Here is an 18,387-nt window from a genome sequence, read left to right on the forward strand (position 1 = left end):
ATAATAGTGAGAGTCCAGTCCGTAGTGGATCTAACATAATAGTGAGAGTCCAGTCCATAGTGGATCTAACATAATAGTGTGAGAGTCCAGTCCATAGTGGATCTAACATAGTATTGTGAGAGTCCAGTCCATAGTGGATCTAACATAATAGTGAGAGTCCAGTCCATAGTGGATCTAACATAATAGTGAGAGTCCAGTCCATAGTGGATCTAACATAATATTGTGAGAGTCCAGTCCATAGTGGTTCTAACATAATATTGTGAGAGTCCAGTCCATAGTGGATCTAACATAATAGTGAGAGTCCAGTCCGTAGTGGATCTAACATAATAGTGAGAGTCCAGTCCATAGTGGATCTAACATAATAGTGAGAGTCCCGTCCATAGTCGATCTAACGTAATAGTGAGAGTCCAGTCCATAGTGGATCTAGCATAATAGTGAGAGTCCAGTCCATAGTCGATCTAACGTAATAGTGAGAGTCCAGTCCATAGTGGATCTAACGTAATAGTGTGAGAGTCCAGTCCATAGTGGATCTAACATAATATTGTGAGAGTCCAGTCCATAGTGGATCTAACATAATAGTGAGAGTCCAATCCATAGTGGATCTAACATAATAGTGAGAGTCCAGTCCATAGTGGATCTTGCATAATATTGTGAGAGTCCAGTCCATAGTGGATCTAACATAATAGTGTGAGTCCAGTCCATAGTGGATCTAACATAATAGTGAGAGTCCAGTCCATAGTGGATCTAACATAATAGTGAGAGTCAAGTCCATAGTGGATCTAACATAATAGTGTAAGAGTCCAGTCCATAGTCGATCTAACGTAATAGTGTGAGAGTCCAGTCCATAGTGGATCTAACATAATAGTGTGAGAGTCCAGTCCATAGTGGATCTAACATAATAGTGTGAGAGTCCAGTCCATAGTGGATCTAACATAATATTGTGAGAGTCCAGTCCATAGTGGATCTAACATAATAGTGAGAGTCCAGTCCATAGTGGATCTAACGTAATAGTGAGAGTCCAGTCCATAGTGGATCTAACATGATAGTGTGAGAGTCCAGTCCATAGTGGATCTAACATAATAGTGAGAGTCCAGTCCGTAGTGGATCTAACATAATAGTGAGAGTCCAGTCCATAGTGGATCTAACATAATAGTGAGAGTCCAGTCCATAGTGGATCTAACATAATAGTGAGAGTCCAGTCCATAGTGGATCTAACATAATAGTGAGAGTCCAGTCCATAGTGGATCTAACATAATAGTGAGAGTCCAGTCCATAGTGGATCTTGCATAATATTGTGGGAGTCCAGTCCATAGTCGATCTAACGTAATAGTGAGAGTCCAGTCCATAGTGGATCTAACGTAATAGTGAGAGTCCAGTCCATAGTGGATCTAACATAATAGTGAGAGTCCCGTCCATAGTGGATCTTGCATAATATTGTGAGAGTCCAGTCCATAGTGGATCTAACAAAATAGTGAGAGTCCAGTCCATAGTAGATCTAACATAATAGTGAGAGTCCAGTCCATAGTGGATCTAACATAATAGTGTGAGAGTCCAGTCCATAGTGGATCTAACATAATAGTTTGAGAGTCCAGTCCATAGTGGATCTAACATAATAGTGTGAGAGTCCAATCCATAGTGGATCTAACAAAATAGTGAGAGTCCAGTCCATAGTGGATCTTGCATAATATTGTGAGAGTCCCGTCCATAGTGGATCTAACAAAATATTGAGAGTCCAGTCCATAGTGGATCTTGCATAATAGTGTGAGAGTCCAGTCCATAGTGGATCTAACATAATATTGTGAGAGTCCAGTCCATAGTGGATCTAACATAATAGTGAGAGAGTCCAGTCCGTAGTGGATCTAACATAATAGTGAGAGTCCAGTCCGTAGTGGATCTAACATAATAGTGAGAGTCCAGTCCGTAGTGGATCTAACATAATAGTGAGAGTCCAGTCCATAGTGGATCTTGCATAATATTGTGGGAGTCCAGTCCATAGTCGATCTAACGTAATAGTGAGAGTCCAGTCCATAGTGGATCTAACGTAATAGTGAGAGTCCAGTCCATAGTGGATCTAACATAATAGTGAGAGTCCCGTCCATAGTGGATCTTGCATAATATTGTGAGAGTCCAGTCCATAGTGGATCTAACAAAATAGTGAGAGTCCAGTCCATAGTAGATCTAACATAATAGTGAGAGTCCAGTCCATAGTGGATCTAACATAATAGTGTGAGAGTCCAGTCCATAGTGGATCTAACATAATAGTTTGAGAGTCCAGTCCATAGTGGATCTAACATAATAGTGTGAGAGTCCAATCCATAGTGGATCTAACAAAATAGTGAGAGTCCAGTCCATAGTGGATCTTGCATAATATTGTGAGAGTCCCGTCCATAGTGGATCTAACAAAATATTGAGAGTCCAGTCCATAGTGGATCTTGCATAATAGTGTGAGAGTCCAGTCCATAGTGGATCTAACATAATATTGTGAGAGTCCAGTCCATAGTGGATCTAACATAATAGTGAGAGAGTCCAGTCCGTAGTGGATCTAACATAATAGTGAGAGTCCAGTCCGTAGTGGATCTAACATAATAGTGAGAGTCCAGTCCGTAGTGGATCTAACATAATAGTGAGAGTCCAGTCCATAGTGGATCTTGCATAATATTGTGGGAGTCCAGTCCATAGTCGATCTAACGTAATAGTGAGAGTCCAGTCCATAGTGGATCTAACGTAATAGTGAGAGTCCAGTCCATAGTGGATCTAACATAATAGTGAGAGTCCCGTCCATAGTGGATCTTGCATAATATTGTGAGAGTCCAGTCCATAGTGGATCTAACAAAATAGTGAGAGTCCAGTCCATAGTAGATCTAACATAATAGTGAGAGTCCAGTCCATAGTGGATCTAACATAATAGTGTGAGAGTCCAGTCCATAGTGGATCTAACATAATAGTTTGAGAGTCCAGTCCATAGTGGATCTAACATAATAGTGTGAGAGTCCAATCCATAGTGGATCTAACAAAATAGTGAGAGTCCAGTCCATAGTGGATCTTGCATAATATTGTGAGAGTCCCGTCCATAGTGGATCTAACAAAATATTGAGAGTCCAGTCCATAGTGGATCTTGCATAATAGTGTGAGAGTCCAGTCCATAGTGGATCTAACATAATATTGTGAGAGTCCAGTCCATAGTGGATCTAACATAATAGTGAGAGAGTCCAGTCCGTAGTGGATCTAACATAATAGTGAGAGTCCAGTCCGTAGTGGATCTAACATAATAGTGAGAGTCCAGTCCGTAGTGGATCTAACATAATAGTGAGAGTCCAGTCCATAGTGGATCTTGCATAATATTGTGGGAGTCCAGTCCATAGTCGATCTAACGTAATAGTGAGAGTCCAGTCCATAGTGGATCTAACGTAATAGTGAGAGTCCAGTCCATAGTGGATCTAACATAATAGTGAGAGTCCCGTCCATAGTGGATCTTGCATAATATTGTGAGAGTCCAGTCCATAGTGGATCTAACATAATAGTGTGAGAGTCCAGTCCATAGTGGATCTAACATAATAGTGAGAGTCCAGTCCGTAGTGGATCTAACATAATAGTGTGAAAGTCCAGTCCATAGTGGATCTAACGTAATAGTGAGAGTCCAGTCCATAGTGGATCTAACATAATAGTGAGAGTCCAGTCCGCAGTGGATCTAACATAATAGTGAGAGTCCAGTCCATAGTGGATCTAACATAATATTGTGAGAGTCCAGTCCGTAGTGGATCTAACATAATAGTGAGAGTCCAGTCCATAGTGGATCTAGCATAATAGTGAGAGTCCAGTCCATAGTCGATCTAACGTAATAGTGAGAGTCCAGTCCATAGTGGATCTAACGTAATAGTGAGAGTCCAGTCCATAGTGGATCTAACATAATAGTGAGAGAGTCCAGTCCAAATACAAGAATGTGTGTGTGTGTGTGTGTGTGTGTGTGTGTGTGTGTGTGTGTGTGTGTGTGTGTGTGTGTGTGTGGCAGGTTGCTGAACCTGTCTTTGACCTCCGAACTGGTGGCCGAGCAGGACGCCATCGACGTCATCATCCACGTGGGCAGGAACCCTCAAGGACGCCGCCTGGCCTGGAGCTTCTTCAGGGACAAGTGGGACGTCCTCAACGCGCGGTGAGCCGCCATTTTGCCGGCGTTTGCGCGTGTGTGTGTGTGTGTGTGTGTGTGTGTGTGTGTGTGTGTGTGTGTGTGTGTGTGTGTGTGTGTGTGCGTCACTTACGGCCTCTGATTGCTCAGCTACGGCGAGGCGTTGTTCATGAACTCCAAGCTGATCAGCGGCGTGACAGAATTCCTGAACACCGAGGAGGAGCTGGCGGAGGTAACCGCGACAACCCGAGACCACGTCCTCATAAGTCGCCTTCGCTAACGGCCGCCATTTCCTCCGCAGCTCAACCACTTCGTCCGGTCCGGCGGGGAGGGGGCGGGGCCTGCGTTGCCGCGGGCGCTGGAGATCGTGGAGGGCAACGTACGCTGGCACCGCCTCCATCGCCGCCATTTCTACCAGTGGTTGCGCAAAGCTCCAAGCCCCGCCCATGCTAGCTGGAGCTAGCCGTCATGCTAACCACAGAGACAAAAGCTAGCGGTAAATAAAGCTAATATCAAGTTAGCATTTTTTAAATAAAGAGGATCAGGGCTGCCTTCCAAAATAAAAGCATGCATTGAAGCCCCTCCCCCATGTGAACGTCAACTGCAGTGAAATGTACAAGCCCCGCCCCCCTCAAGAACACTGTTCATCTTGTGTCCAACCCCCACCTAAACTCTGCCAGCCAATGGGAGGCTTCCACAGAAACAGAAGGTTCTAGAGTGCTAGAACGTGCACCAGAACCTTTGCGTAACCATGGCAACATCGGAGCCGTTTCAGGACCTACTCGGGAACCGGTCGAGGACTACTTTGAAACTGGTTCTAGGCGTGTTTAAGAAGTGCTTGCGTTGGTGAATAGAAGAAGATGTTTACATGAAAGTGGACTGACTGTGTGGGAAAGACGCGAGCATGACGTCTCATCGAACGTTTACCTGGATTAGGGAGAACACGGAACGTTCTGGAAAAGAAATAGTGAGCTTTTGCTTCTTCTTCCAAATGTGATGAAAAACGCCTGAGCCATAAATGAAATAATGACTTTGCCTGCTACTATACAGGTAAAAGCCAGTAAATTAGAATATTTTGAAAAACTTGATTTATTTCAGTAATTGCATTCAAAAGGTGTAACTTGTACATTATATTTATTCATTGCACACAGACTGATGCATTCAAATGTTTATTTCATTTAATTTTGATGATTTGAAGTGGCAACAAATGAAAATCCAAAATTCCGTGTGTCACAAAACTAGAATATTACTTACGGCTAATACAAAAAAGGGATTTTTTAGAAATGTTGGCCAACTGAAAAGTATGAAAATGAAAAATATGAGCATGTACAATACTCAATACTTGGTTGGAGCTCCTTTTGCCTCAATTACTGCGTTAATGCGGCGTGGCATGGAGTCGATGAGTTTCTGGCACTGCTCAGGTGTTATGAGAGCCCAGGTTGCTCTGATAGTGGCCTTCAACTCTTCTGCGTTTTTGGGTCTGGCATTCTGCATCTTCCTTTTCACAGATTTTCTATGGGGCTAAGGTCAGGGGAGTTGGCGGGCCAATTTAGAACAGAAATACCATGGTCCGTAAACCAGGCACGGGTAGATTTTGCGCTGTGTGCAGGCGCCAAGTCCTGTTGGAACTTGAAATCTCCATCTCCATAGAGCAGGTCAGCAGCAGGAAGCATGAAGTGCTCTAAAACTTGCTGGTAGACGGCTGCGTTGACCCTGGATCTCAGGAAACAGAGTGGACCGACACCAGCAGATCACATGGCACCCCAAACCATCACTGATGGTGGAAACTTTACACTAGACTTCAGGCAACGTGGATCCTGTGCCTCTCCTGTCTTCCTCCAGACTCTGGGACCTCGATTTCCAAAGGAAATGCAAAATTTGCATGGTTTGGTGATGGTTTGGGGTGCCATGTCATCTGCTGGTGTCGGTCCACTCTGTTTCCTGAGATCCAGGGTCAACGCAGCCGTCTACCAGCAAGTTTCAGAGCACTTCATGCTTCCTGCTGCTGACCTGCTCTATGGAGATGGAGATTTCAAGTTCCAACAGGACTTGGCGCCTGCACACAGCGCAAAATCTACCCGTGCCTGGTTTACGGACCATGGTATTTCTGTTCTAAATTGGCCCGCCAACTCCCCTGACCTTAGCCCCATAGAAAATCTGTAGGGTATTGTGAAAAGGAAGATGCAGAATGCCAGACCCAAAAACGCAGAAGAGTTGAAGGCCACTATCAGAGCAACCTGGGCTCTCATAACACCTGAGCAGTGCCAGAAACTCATCGACTCCATGCCACGCCGCATTAACGCAGTAATTGAGGCAAAAGGAGCTCCAACCAAGTATTGAGTATTGTACATGCTCATATTTTTCATTTTCATACTTTTCAGTTGGCCAACATTTCTAAAAATCCCTTTTTTGTATTAGCCTTAAGTAATATTCTAATTTTGTGACACACGGAATTTTGGATTTTCATTTGTTGCCACTTCAAATCATCAAAATTAAATGAAATAAACATTTGAATGCATCAGTCTGTGTGCAATGAATAAATATAATGTACAAGTTACACCTTTTGAATGCAATTACTGAAATAAATCAAGTTTTTCAAAATATTCTAATTTACTGGCTTTTACCTGTACAGTGTGTGTGTGTGTGTGTGTGTGTGTGTGTGTGTGTGTGTGTGTGTGTGTGTGTGTGTGTGTGTGTGTGTGTGTGTGTGTGTGTGTGTGTGTGTGTGTGTGTGTGTGCGCGTGTGTGTGTGTGAGTGTGTGAGAGAGAAAAATAAAGCTAATTAGCTTTGTTTATTATTTTGCTAATAAATCAACATCCTCTCAAGGGTTTATAAAAGCACACAGTAAACAATGTGCACAATGCACGATACACCAGACACCTTTTAATAACGATACCTGGAAAGAACAGGGAGTCCAGATCACCCTCAGCTTCCTGCTTCCTCTTCTCGACGGATGACAATAAAATGACAATAAAATGCTCAAAAGTTGACTTTTGTTTTCATTTACCAACATGCTAGGAGGAGATAGAAATAGAAACGGCGTGTCATGATTTTGATGATTTCTTTCTTTAATTCAATGAATATCATCAACCTTGATGTGTATTTCTGGTCTTGTCGTCCTCGTCCGACACGGCAGTGCGGCTGGATCAAAGGAGACGTCGGAGACGCTGTGCTGAACCAAAAGTTGCTTTATTACAAGCGAGCGTCATTATACAGGACTGCAGTTCCTGGAGGAGCGCAGGTCAAAAATGAAAGACTCCTAACTTGGAGAAGCCAAACCATCAGTTTTATATTCCTCCTTTCTGTCTCAGTTTGTGTGTGCTAAGACCATAAAAGGGGATGTTCTTGTGTAAGTGTCTGGAAAGCAACTTAAGCTAGACAGGGAGTCTCTTCTCAAGGATAGGGCTATCACTTTTGCATTCCAAAGTCCCAATTAGGGTCTCTTTCCTACGAGAAGTGATCCAATCCGCCTGCGAATGTCAAACTAAGGGGCCTTATCTTATTATGTGCTCAAACTGAAATACCACTGTTTTACTTAAACTTGGTGGTTTGCTTTCTCCAAGGTGAATATGAACATTCACCACATGCAAAACATAATATGAGTTAATTAATTCACTTCACTAGCGAGAACGACCGGATGTTGTAGGGCGGATCTCCGGGGTTCCCTGTGACATTTGCTCCACCAGCTACTGGCAGGGATACGCCTCGGGATCCCCCGGGAGGAGCTGGACGAAGTGGCTGGGGAGAGGGAAGTCTGGGCTTCCCTGCTTAGGCTGCTGCCCCCGCGACCCGACCTCGGATAAGCGGAAGAAGATGGATGGATGGATGTATATATATTATTCTGTACACATATTATGTATATATTCGCATATATGTTAGATTTTTTTTATCACTATATTAGTCCAGCAGTGCAGTGTCAACACCGTGTATGGTGGGGATGGTGCTCTGTTGACCTCGACTGCGGATGTTGTGGATCGGTGGAGAGAATACTTCGAAGACCTCCTCAATCCTACCAGCACGTCTTCCTATGAGGAAGCAGGGCCTGGGGAATCTGTGGTGGGCTCTCCTATTTCTGGGGCTGAGGTTGCAGAGGTAGTTAAAAAGCTCCTCGGTGGCAAGGCCCCGGGGGTGGATGAGATCCGCCCGGAGTTCCTTAAGGCTCTGGATGCTGTGGGGCTGTCTTGGTTGACAAGACTCTGCAACATTGCGTGGACATCGGGGGCGGTACCTCTGGATTGGCAGACCGGGGTGGTGGTTCCTCTCTTTAAGAAGGGGAACCGGAGGGTGTGTTCCAACTATTGTGGGATCACACTCCTCAGCCTTCCCGGTAAGGTCTATTCAGGTGTACTGGAGAGGAGGCTACGCCGGATAGTCGAACCTCGGATTCAGGAGGAACAGTGTGGTTTTCGTCCTGGTCGTGGAACTGTGGACCAGCTCTATACTCTCGGCAGGGTCCTTGAGGGTGCATGGGAGTTTGCCCAACCAGTCTACATGTGTTTTGTGGACTTGGAGAAGGCATTCGACCGTGTCCCTCGGGAAGTCCTGTGGGGAGTGCTCAGAGAGTATGGGGTAACGGACTGTCTTATTGTGGCGGTTCGCTCCCTGTATAATCAGTGTCAGAGCTTGGTTCGGACACGTTTCCAGTGAGGGTTGGACTCCGCCAGGGCTGCCCTTTGTCACCGATTCTGTTCATAGCCTTTATGGACAGAATTTCTAGGCGCAGTCAAGGCGTTGAGGGGATCTGGTTTGGTGGCTGCAGGATTAGGTCTCTGCTTTTTGCAGATGATGTGGTCCTGATGGCTTCATCTGGCCAAGATCTTCAGCTCTCACTGGATCAGTTCGCAGCTGAGTGTGAAGCGACTGGGATGGGAATCAGCACCTTCAAATCCGAGTCCATGGTTCTCGCCCGGAAAAGGGTGGAGTGCCATCTCCGGGTTGGGGAGGAGATCTTGCCCCAAGTGGAGGAGTTCAAGTACCTAGGAGTCTTGTTCACGAGTGAGGGAAAAGTGGATCGTGAGATCGACAGGCGGATCGGTGCGGCATCTTCAGTAATGCGGACGCTGTATCGATCCGTTGTGGTGAAGAAGGAGCTGAGCCGGAAGGCAAAGCTCTCAATTTACCGGTCGATCTACGTTCCCATCCTTACCTATGGTCATGAGCTTTGGGTTATGACCGAAAGGACAAGATCACGGGTACAGGCGGCCGAAATGAGTTTCCTCCGCCGGGTGGCGGGGCTCTCCCTTAGAGATAGGGTGAGAAGCTCTGCCATCCGAGGGGAGCTCAAAGTAAAGCCACTGCTCCTCCACATCGAGAGGAGCCAGATGAGGTGGTTCGGGCATCTGGTCAGGATGCCACCCGAACGCCTCCCTCGGGAGGTGTTTAGGGCACGTCCAACCGGTAGGAGGCCACGGGGAAGACCCAGGACACGCTGGGAAGACTATGTCTCCCGGCTGGCCTGGGAACGCCTCGGGATCCCCCGGGAGGAGCTGGACGAAGTGGCTGGGGAGAGGGAAGTCTGGGCTTCCCTGCTTAGGCTGCTGCCCCCGCGACCCCAGCTCGTATAAGCGGAAGAAGATGGATGGATGGATGGATGGATGGATGGATAAATGGCGTATGATTATGTAAATAGTCTTTCCAGTGAGGCTAGGTTAAGATATGAGTTAAAATGTTCTGTAGTTGGATTAAACGACTGCCCTTACCGCCTTCCGGCAGATGCGTGGACTGATAATCCTACACAATGGCCGGACATGGAATTTGGAAATCTTTATGTCTACCTCACAAGCGCACCAGGTCGGTTGTTAGCTTCGGTTGTTATATAACGAATAAATCACATAAAAATTGTTAAATCACCCAAGGTATGTTGATAAATGATAATAAGGATGACACGGTGGCTACCAGTATCTGTATATTTATTATATCTGTAGAGAGCTCATTCAAATTCAGTTCAGTGTTATGATTTATTATTTGCTGAATTACTGGAAATAGCCTTTATACCGTATCAGTAAAAATTCAACGGGTTCAACATTAGCATGGACGGTATAGCCAAGTTGTGGTTAAGAAGGTGGATTTTTGTTCCTTATATTTACCAGAAACAAAGTGATCCGAACACACGACCCGGGATTTTGGGGGACTCCAGTGAGAACCGTCCTCGTTTTCCCGGTGTAAAGCTGCGAGCCATTTGTCTCGTCTCTGTGGGCTTTTAGCAGAGGTGTGGACTCGAGTCACATGACTTGGATTCGAGTCAGACTCGAGTCATGAATTTGATGACTTTAGACTCGACTTGACAAAATGTAAAAAGACTTGCAACTCGACTTAGACTTTAACATCAATGACTTGTGACTTCACTTGGACTTGAGCCTTTTGAATTGACATGACTTGACATCTCCTCTCTGAGCTGCCACCTTAACGTGGTAGAGGAGTTTGCGTGTCCCAATGATCCTAGGAGCTATGTTGTCCGGGGGCTTCCATGCCCCCTGGTAGGGTCTCCCAAGACAAACAGGTCCTAGGTGAGGGATCAGACAAAGAGCAGCTCGAAGACTTCTATGGAAATGCAAGAACCGAGACTCAGATTTCCCTCGCCCGGACGCGGGTCACCGGGGCCCCCCTCCGGAGCCAGGCCCGGAGTTGGGGCACGATGGCGAGCGCCTGGTGGCCGGGCCTGTCCCCATGGGGCCCGGCCGGGCACAGCCCGAAGAGGCAACGTGGGTCCCCCCTCCAATGGGCTCACCACCCATAGCAGGGGCCATAGAGGTCGGGTGCAATGTGAGCTGGGCGGTAGCCGAAGGCAGGGCACTTGGCGGTCCGATCCTCGGCTACAGAAGCTAGCTCTTGGGACGTGGAACGTCACCTCGCTGGGGGGGAAGGAGCCTGCGCGAGGTAGAGAAGTTCCGGTTGGATATAGTCGGACTCACCTCGACGCACAGCAAGGGCTCTGGAACCAGTTCTCTCGAGAGGGGCTGGACTCTCTTCCACTCTGGCGTTGCCAGCAGTGAGAGGCGACGGGCTGGGGTGGCAATTCTTGTTGCCCCCCGGCTCAGAGCCTGCATGTTGGAGTTCAACCCGGTGGACGAGAGGGTAGCTTCCCTCCGCCTTCGGGTGGGGGGACGGGTCCTGACTGTTGTTTGCGCTTACGCGCCAAACAGCAGCTCAGAGTACCCACCCTTTTTGGATTCACTCGAGGGAGTACTTGAGAGTGCTCCCCCGGGTGATTCCCTCGTTCTACTGGGGGACTTCAACGCTCATATTGGCAACGACAGTGAAACCTGGAGAGGCGTGATTGGGAAGAATGGCCGCCCGGATCTGAACCCAAGTGGTGTTTTGTTATTGGACTTTTGTGCCCGTCACGGATTGTCCATAACGAACACCATGTTCAAGCATAAGGGTGTCCATATGTGCACTTGGCACCAGGACACCCTAGGCCGCAGTTCTATGATCGACTTTGTAGTTGTGTCATCGGATTTGCGGCCTCATGTTTTGGACACTCGGGTGAAGAGAGGGGCGGAGCTTTCTACCGATCACCACCTGGTGGTGAGTTGGCTGCGATGGTGGGGGAGGATGCCGGACAGACCTGGCAGGCCCAAACGCATTGTGAGGGTTTGCTGGGAACGTCTGGCAGAGTCTCCTGTCAGAGAGAGTTTCAATTCCCACCTCCGGAAGAACTTTGAACATGTCACGAGGGAGGTGCTGGACATTGAGTCCGAGTGGACCATGTTCCGCACCTCTATTGTCGAGGCGGCTGATTGGAGCTGTGGCCGCAAGGTAGTTGGTGCCTGTCGTGGCGGTAATCCTAGAACCCGTTGGTGGACACCGGCGGTGAGGGATGCCGTCAAGCTGAAGAAGGAGTCCTATCGGGTTCTTTTGGCTCATGGGACTCCTGAGGCAGCGGACAGGTACCGACAGGCCAAGCGGTGTGCGGCTTCAGCGGTCGCGGAGGCAAAAACTCGGACATGGGAGGAGTTCGGGGAAGCCATGGAAAACGACTTCCGGACGGCTTCAAAGCGATTCTGGACCACCATCCGCCGCCTCAGGAAGGGGAAGCAGTGCACTACCAACACCGTGTATGGTGCGGATGGTGTTCTGCTGACCTCGACTGCGGAAGTTGTGGATCGGTGGAGGGAATACTTCGAAGACCTCCTCAATCCCACCAACACGTCTTCCTATGAGGAAGCAGTGCCTGAGGAATCTGTGGTGGGCTCTCCTATTTCTGGGGCTGAGGTTGCTGAGGTAGTTAAAAAGCTCCTTGGTGGCAAGGCCCCGGGGGTGGATGAGATCCGCCCGGAGTTCCTTAAGGCTCTGGATGCTGTAGGGCTGTCTTGGTTGACAAGACTCTGCAGCATCGCGTGGACATCGGGGGCAGTACCTCTGGATTGGCAGACCGGGGTGGTGGTTCCTCTCTTTAAAAAGGGGAACCGGAGGGTGTGTTCCAACTATCGTGGGATCACACTCCTCAGCCTTCCCGGTAAGGTCTATTCAGGTGTACTGGAGAGGAGGCTACGCCGGATAGTCGAACCTCGGATTCAGGAGGAACAGTGTGGTTTTCGTCCTGGTCGTGGAACTGTGGACCAGCTCTATACTCTCGGCAGGGTCCTTGAGGGTGCATGGGAGTTTGCCCAACCAGTCTACATGTGCTTTGTGGACTTGGAGAAGGCATTCGACCGTGTCCCTCGGGAAGTCCTGTGGGGAGTGCTCAGAGAGTATGGGGTTTCGGACTGTCTGATTGTGGCGGTCCGCTCCCTGTATGATCAGTGTCAGAGCTTGGTTCGCATTGCCGGCAGTAAGTCGGACACGTTTCCGGTGAGGGTTGGACTCCGCCAAGGCTGCCCTTTGTCACCGATTCTGTTCATAACTTTTATGGACAGAATTTCTAGGCGCAGTCAAGGCGTTGAGGGGATCCGGTTTGGTGGCTGCAGGATTAGGTCTCTACTTTTTGCAGATGATTTGGTCCTGATGGCGTCATCTGGCCAGAATCTTCAGCTCTCACTGGATCGGTTCGCAACTGAGTGTGAAGCGACTGGGATGAGAATCAGCACCTCCAAGTCCGAGTCCATGGTTCTCGCCCGGAAAAGGGTGGAGTGCCATCTCCGGGTTGGGGAGGAGATCTTGCCCCAAGTGGAGGAGTTCAAGTACCTCGGAGTCTTGTTCACGAGTGAGGGAAGAGTGGATCGTGAGATCGACAGGCGGATCGGTGCGGCGTCTTCAGTAATGCGGACGCTGTATCGATCCGTTGTGGTGAAGAAGGAGCTGAGCCGGAAGGCAAAGCTCTCAATTTACCGGTCGATCTACGTTCCCATCCTCACCTACGGTCATGAGCTTTGGGTTATGACCGAAAGGACAAGATCACGGGTACAAGCGGCTGAAATGAGTTTCCTCCGCCGGGTGGCGGGTCTCTCCCTTAGAGATAGGGTGAGAAGCTCTGTCATCCGGGGGGAGCTCAAAGTAAAGCCGCTGCTCCTCCGCATCGAGAGGAGCCAGATGAGGTGGTTCGGGCATCTGGTCAGGATGCCACCCGAGCGCCTCCCTAAGGAGGTGTTTAGGGCATGTCCGACCGGTAGGAGGCCACGAGGAAGACCCAGGACACGTTGGGAAGACTATGTCTCCCGGCTGGCCTGGGAACGCCTCGGGGTCCCCCGGGAGGAGCTGGACGAAGTGGCTGGGGAGAGGGAAGTCTGGGCTTCCCTGCTTAGGCTGCTGCCCCCGCGACCCGACCTCGGATAAGCGGAAGAAGATGGATGGATGGATGGATGGATGACTTGACATGACTTGCTACTTTCCCCAAAACCCAAAAATGAAAAAGTTATTCGGGAGCGCTCCGTATTTTTCATTGTGTACTTGTCTATCAGCGTTGCGTGTGTCAGCTGGTGTGCTCTCAGTACAACAGCCAATCAAATTAGATCTACTTTGTTTTCATCACACAGCATTCATCCAATCAAATTGCAGGACAACCAACGAAGAAGACATGTCCAAACCACACGCCAGTGAACAAAAAATGATACCTAAAATAATTTCGTTTGGGTATAAAAATTACGAGGTGGTCAACACAAAACGGTTTGCAGTATGCAACACATGCGGTTCGAAAATGACTGATGGAGAGGAAACAACTTCCAACTTCGTCCGGCATTTGAAGTTGCACAAAGAACGGTAAGTTTTGAATGTAAGATAACGTTTATTGGCTAAGTAACGTGACTTTTATTTGCTGTGTAGTTAAATCAGTGAGGCTGTAAACTCACTGCTAACGTTATAACGTTATTGCAAACACGGGAATCTGTTGCAGTTCACTACCTTATTCATACTTTTTGTTCAGTGATTTTTTTAAAGCAGGGTTACGTTAGTCAATATATCACACGTAACGTTAGACGGCGGTCAGCAGCACCGCGTATTTTAGCCACCTAAAAAAAGACAAAAATAGTAAAATAAAGGTCAGTTAAAATGTATACTATATTATGAATATGTGTACCGTTTTAGCTAGCTTTCTGACATACTGTTGGTTGTTTACCTCAGTGGTCCCCAACCACCGGGCCGCGGCCCGGTACTGGTCCGTGGATCGATTGGTATCGGGCCGCACAAGAAATAATTTTTTTTTTTTCTTTTTTTAATTAAATCAACATAAAAAAACACAAGATACACTTACAAGTAGTGCACCAACCCAAAAAAACTCTCCCCCCCTTTTGTTCTGGGCATTGAACATGAAGACTCTTCCTTCACTGTTCCGAGTGGCCATGAGAGTCTTGGCAGTGCCTGCCTCCAGTGCTCCAGTGGAGCGAGTTTTCCGCCATGGTGGCATCATACTACGCCCCCATCGTGCACAAATGACTGACAGACTCTTGGCTAATTTGGTCTTTTGCAAATGCAATGCAGCATAGGGCCCTGACATATAAAAAGTACAACTTTTTTGTTATGTTCACGTATATGTCATGTTTTTTCAATGTTAACACTTTTGTACAAATAAGTACTTTATTTTTCAATGTGTTTGTTCTGTAAAGGAATGAGTTAATGTTTAAAATGACTGGTTAATAGTGCTATTATAAAGTGCAATGTCAGCACAATTTTCTTTCCTGCAATTTAAAATGCACTTGTTTTAATAAATAAATACAGCGTTTGAAAAGCATACACAATCTGTGTTAATATATTAGTCTGTGGTTAAAAGGACTTGAAAGGACTCGAAACTCAAAATGCAGGACTTAGGACTTGACTTGAGACTTTCCAGTCTTGACTTTGGACTTGACTCGGGGCTTGCCTGTCTTGACTCGGGACTTGACTCGGACTTGAGGGCAAAGACTTGAGACTTGTGACTTGCAAAACAATGACTTGGTCCCACCTCTGGTGTTTAGCACGCTTTGGCAGAACAAAATACGACCTTTGTTTTCCCTGTTTCCAGTTGTGGTTTGCACAACCAAAAACAACACCGTTTTTTTGGCATTTTGGAGGCAGAATGACGGGTTTAATCAGCGCAGGTCGACAGGTTAAAGAGTAATGGCGACGGTTTGTTTTCAACGCCAGTCAGGTTGCTATGGCTCGAAGAACCCGTATGTAGCTCAGTTGCCCGGATGTCGGCCCTGCCCTATAAGATCATTCTTCTCACTAAGCAGATTTTATCTTAGAGTGTTTTACTTGTTTCAAGGGTTTTGGTCCTAAATGATCTCAGTAAGATATTACAGCTTGTTGCTGAGATTTGATGACCTATATTGAGTAAAACATGCTTGAAACTAGAATATCAAGTATACATACTTGCCAACCCTCCCGGATTTTCCGGGAGACTTCTGAAATTCAGCGCCTCTCCCGAAAACCTCCCGGGACAAATTTCCTCCCGAAAAACTCCCGAAATTCAGGAGGCCACGCCCCCTCCAGCTCCATGCGGACCCGAGTGACGTGTTGACAACACACAACAACAGCGTCTACCGTAAAGCAGTTGGTCTGCCGTAAACAGCAATGTTGTGACACTTTTAAACAGGACAATACTGCCATCTACTGTACATGCATATGTGACCCACCCATAATGTGTCACATTTTTTGTGTTGATTTATTTATTTTATTTTGTGGTTTGAATACGTTTTTGGGGCTGTCATTACACATTTATCAGTATTCACATTGGTCAGTAGGGGGCAGTAGGGCGTTTCTTCCCAATTGAATGCTATCACCTGCAGACCGGAAGTGTCTTGTCATTCTGATGAGCGCGACCAGTCTGTGAACAATTGAAACGTCCCCTGTGCTCTTTCCTCCTGTATAACAGGTTAGTTTTGGTGAATCAACTCACTGAATAATATCCATGTGATCTTTATAAGTTTAAGTACACATTCTGATGGTGGAGCCTAACTCTAAAGTGTTTGTGAGTTGTAGTTTGTATTTGTGAATGAATCCAGTGCACAGCTGCAGTAATCAATACAAAATGGCGACGTGAGTAAGCAATGTTTATATAGGAACTTCTGATCCTAATTCAGACTCCCAAATTAGAGCTCCCGTTTTCTTATTGATTTTATAATGTATATTTGTATAATGTGTGTGTTCTGAAATAGTGACAGAGAATAGAACAAGGATGGACAATTCAACCCTTAACTCAACAATGAGTAGATGAGTGTTATGTGTGTGTTTATATGTGTAAATAAATGAACATTGAAATTCAAGTATTTATTTTATTTATATATATATATATATATATATATATATATATATATATATATGTATATATATATATATATATATATATATATATATATATATATATATATATATATATAGGTAGAATTCACTGAAAGTCAAGTATTTCTTATATATATACCGTATTTTCCGCACCATAAGGCGCCCTGGGTTATAAGCCGCGCCTTCAATGAACGGCATATTTCAAAACTTTGTCCACCTATAAGCCGCCCCGTGTTGTAAGCCGCATCTAACTGCGCTAAAGGAATGTCAAAAAAACAGTCAAATAGGTCAGTCAAACTTTAATAATATATTAAAACCAGCGTGATGTGGGCGCGCATGGAATCGTATATCAACATGGACGAAGCTGCGTGAAAAAAGCCACCCGGCCTCTTCGCGTAAACTTAAACTTACCTTAACCACTCGCTCATCTTTTCTTCATCCATCCCTTCGAGTTAGCTTTTATGATGACGCCGGCTGGAAAGGTCTCTTTTGGCAAGGTCTTCCTTTTGAATATCACCATGGGTGGAAGTTTCTGGCCATTAGCATGGCAAGCTAGAACCACAGTGAAGGATGACTTCTCATTCCCTGTGGTGCGAATATTCACCGTACGTGCTCCCGTTGTATCCACAGTGCGGTTCACAGGAATATCAGTTGCTGTGAAATAGTAGTCCGTGTGCGGATGGAGAGATTGCGTCTTTTCATGAACCGGATCCCTGTCGTTTAGTAGGAGCCATTTTGTGGTCTTTACAGATGTAAACACACAAAGGAAATGAAACGTACCGTACGGTAATATCCGCGCGCTTTTTCTTCTTCTACGCGGGCAGGTGGTTGCTTACAGTAGAAGAAGAAGCGCTTCCTGTTCTATGGGGGCGGGTGCTTACCTTGGCGGTTGCTTGCGTAGAAGAAGAAGCGCTTCCTGTTCTACCGGGAAAAAAGATGGCGGCTGTTTACCGTAGTTACGAGACCGAAACTTTATGAAAATGAATCTTAATATTTATCCATATATAAAGCGCACCGGGTTATAAGGCGCACTGTCAGCTTTTGAGAAAATGTGTGGTTTTTAGGTGCGCCTTATAGTGCGGAAAATACGGTATATAAATCTTAACCACGCCCCCCAGCCACACCCCCGACCACACCCCCACCCCCCACCTCCCGAAATCGGAGGTCTCAAGGTTGGCAAGTATGCAAGTATAAAACTACTTTTTTAAAGTAATCATTTCTTATTTTAAGCATGAAAAAAAAATCATGACTTTGACACAATTGTGTCTCATAATTAAAACAGATGACAGCCAAAATGGACTTTGCTGATTTATTTTCAATGAAACAATAGAAAATATGTACTCATATAGTAGTACAGTTATTATTAGTGAGAATATACTTATTTTAAGGTATTTTTGGGTTCATTGAGGTTAGCTAATTTTACTTGTTTTGGAAAGTCTTGACAAGCAGAATTTTCTTGTTCTATTGGCGGATAATTTTGCTTAATTCAAATATTATTATTAGGGACCGCAATGTCCCTTTGGGACAGAGGACCCTATTGTATTTCGTGCGTTTTATTCTTTATTATTATTATATCGCCGCCTCTTTGAGCTGTAATTTGACCCCCTTAACGTGCTTCAAAACTCACCAT

At 46.3% G+C, this 18,387-nt stretch overlaps 1 protein-coding gene across 1 annotated transcript in view; it reads left to right on the plus strand.

The window, feature by feature from the left end:
• Positions 1-5,241, plus strand: part of LOC133621502 (thyrotropin-releasing hormone-degrading ectoenzyme-like) — a 240,456-nt gene extending 235,215 nt beyond the window's left edge. Inside the window, exons 18-20 of the mRNA XM_061983554.1 lie at positions 4,010-4,150; positions 4,274-4,355; positions 4,425-5,241. Coding sequence (XP_061839538.1) covers positions 4,010-4,150; positions 4,274-4,355; positions 4,425-4,586 — 385 coding nt within the window. The 3' untranslated portion in view covers positions 4,587-5,241. The remainder of the gene's footprint in view (positions 1-4,009; positions 4,151-4,273; positions 4,356-4,424) is intronic.
• Positions 5,242-18,387: the final 13,146 nt, after the last annotated feature.

Source organism: Nerophis lumbriciformis, linkage group LG25, assembly GCF_033978685.3.
Source record: "Nerophis lumbriciformis linkage group LG25, RoL_Nlum_v2.1, whole genome shotgun sequence".
NCBI lineage: Eukaryota > Metazoa > Chordata > Actinopteri > Syngnathiformes > Syngnathidae > Nerophis > Nerophis lumbriciformis.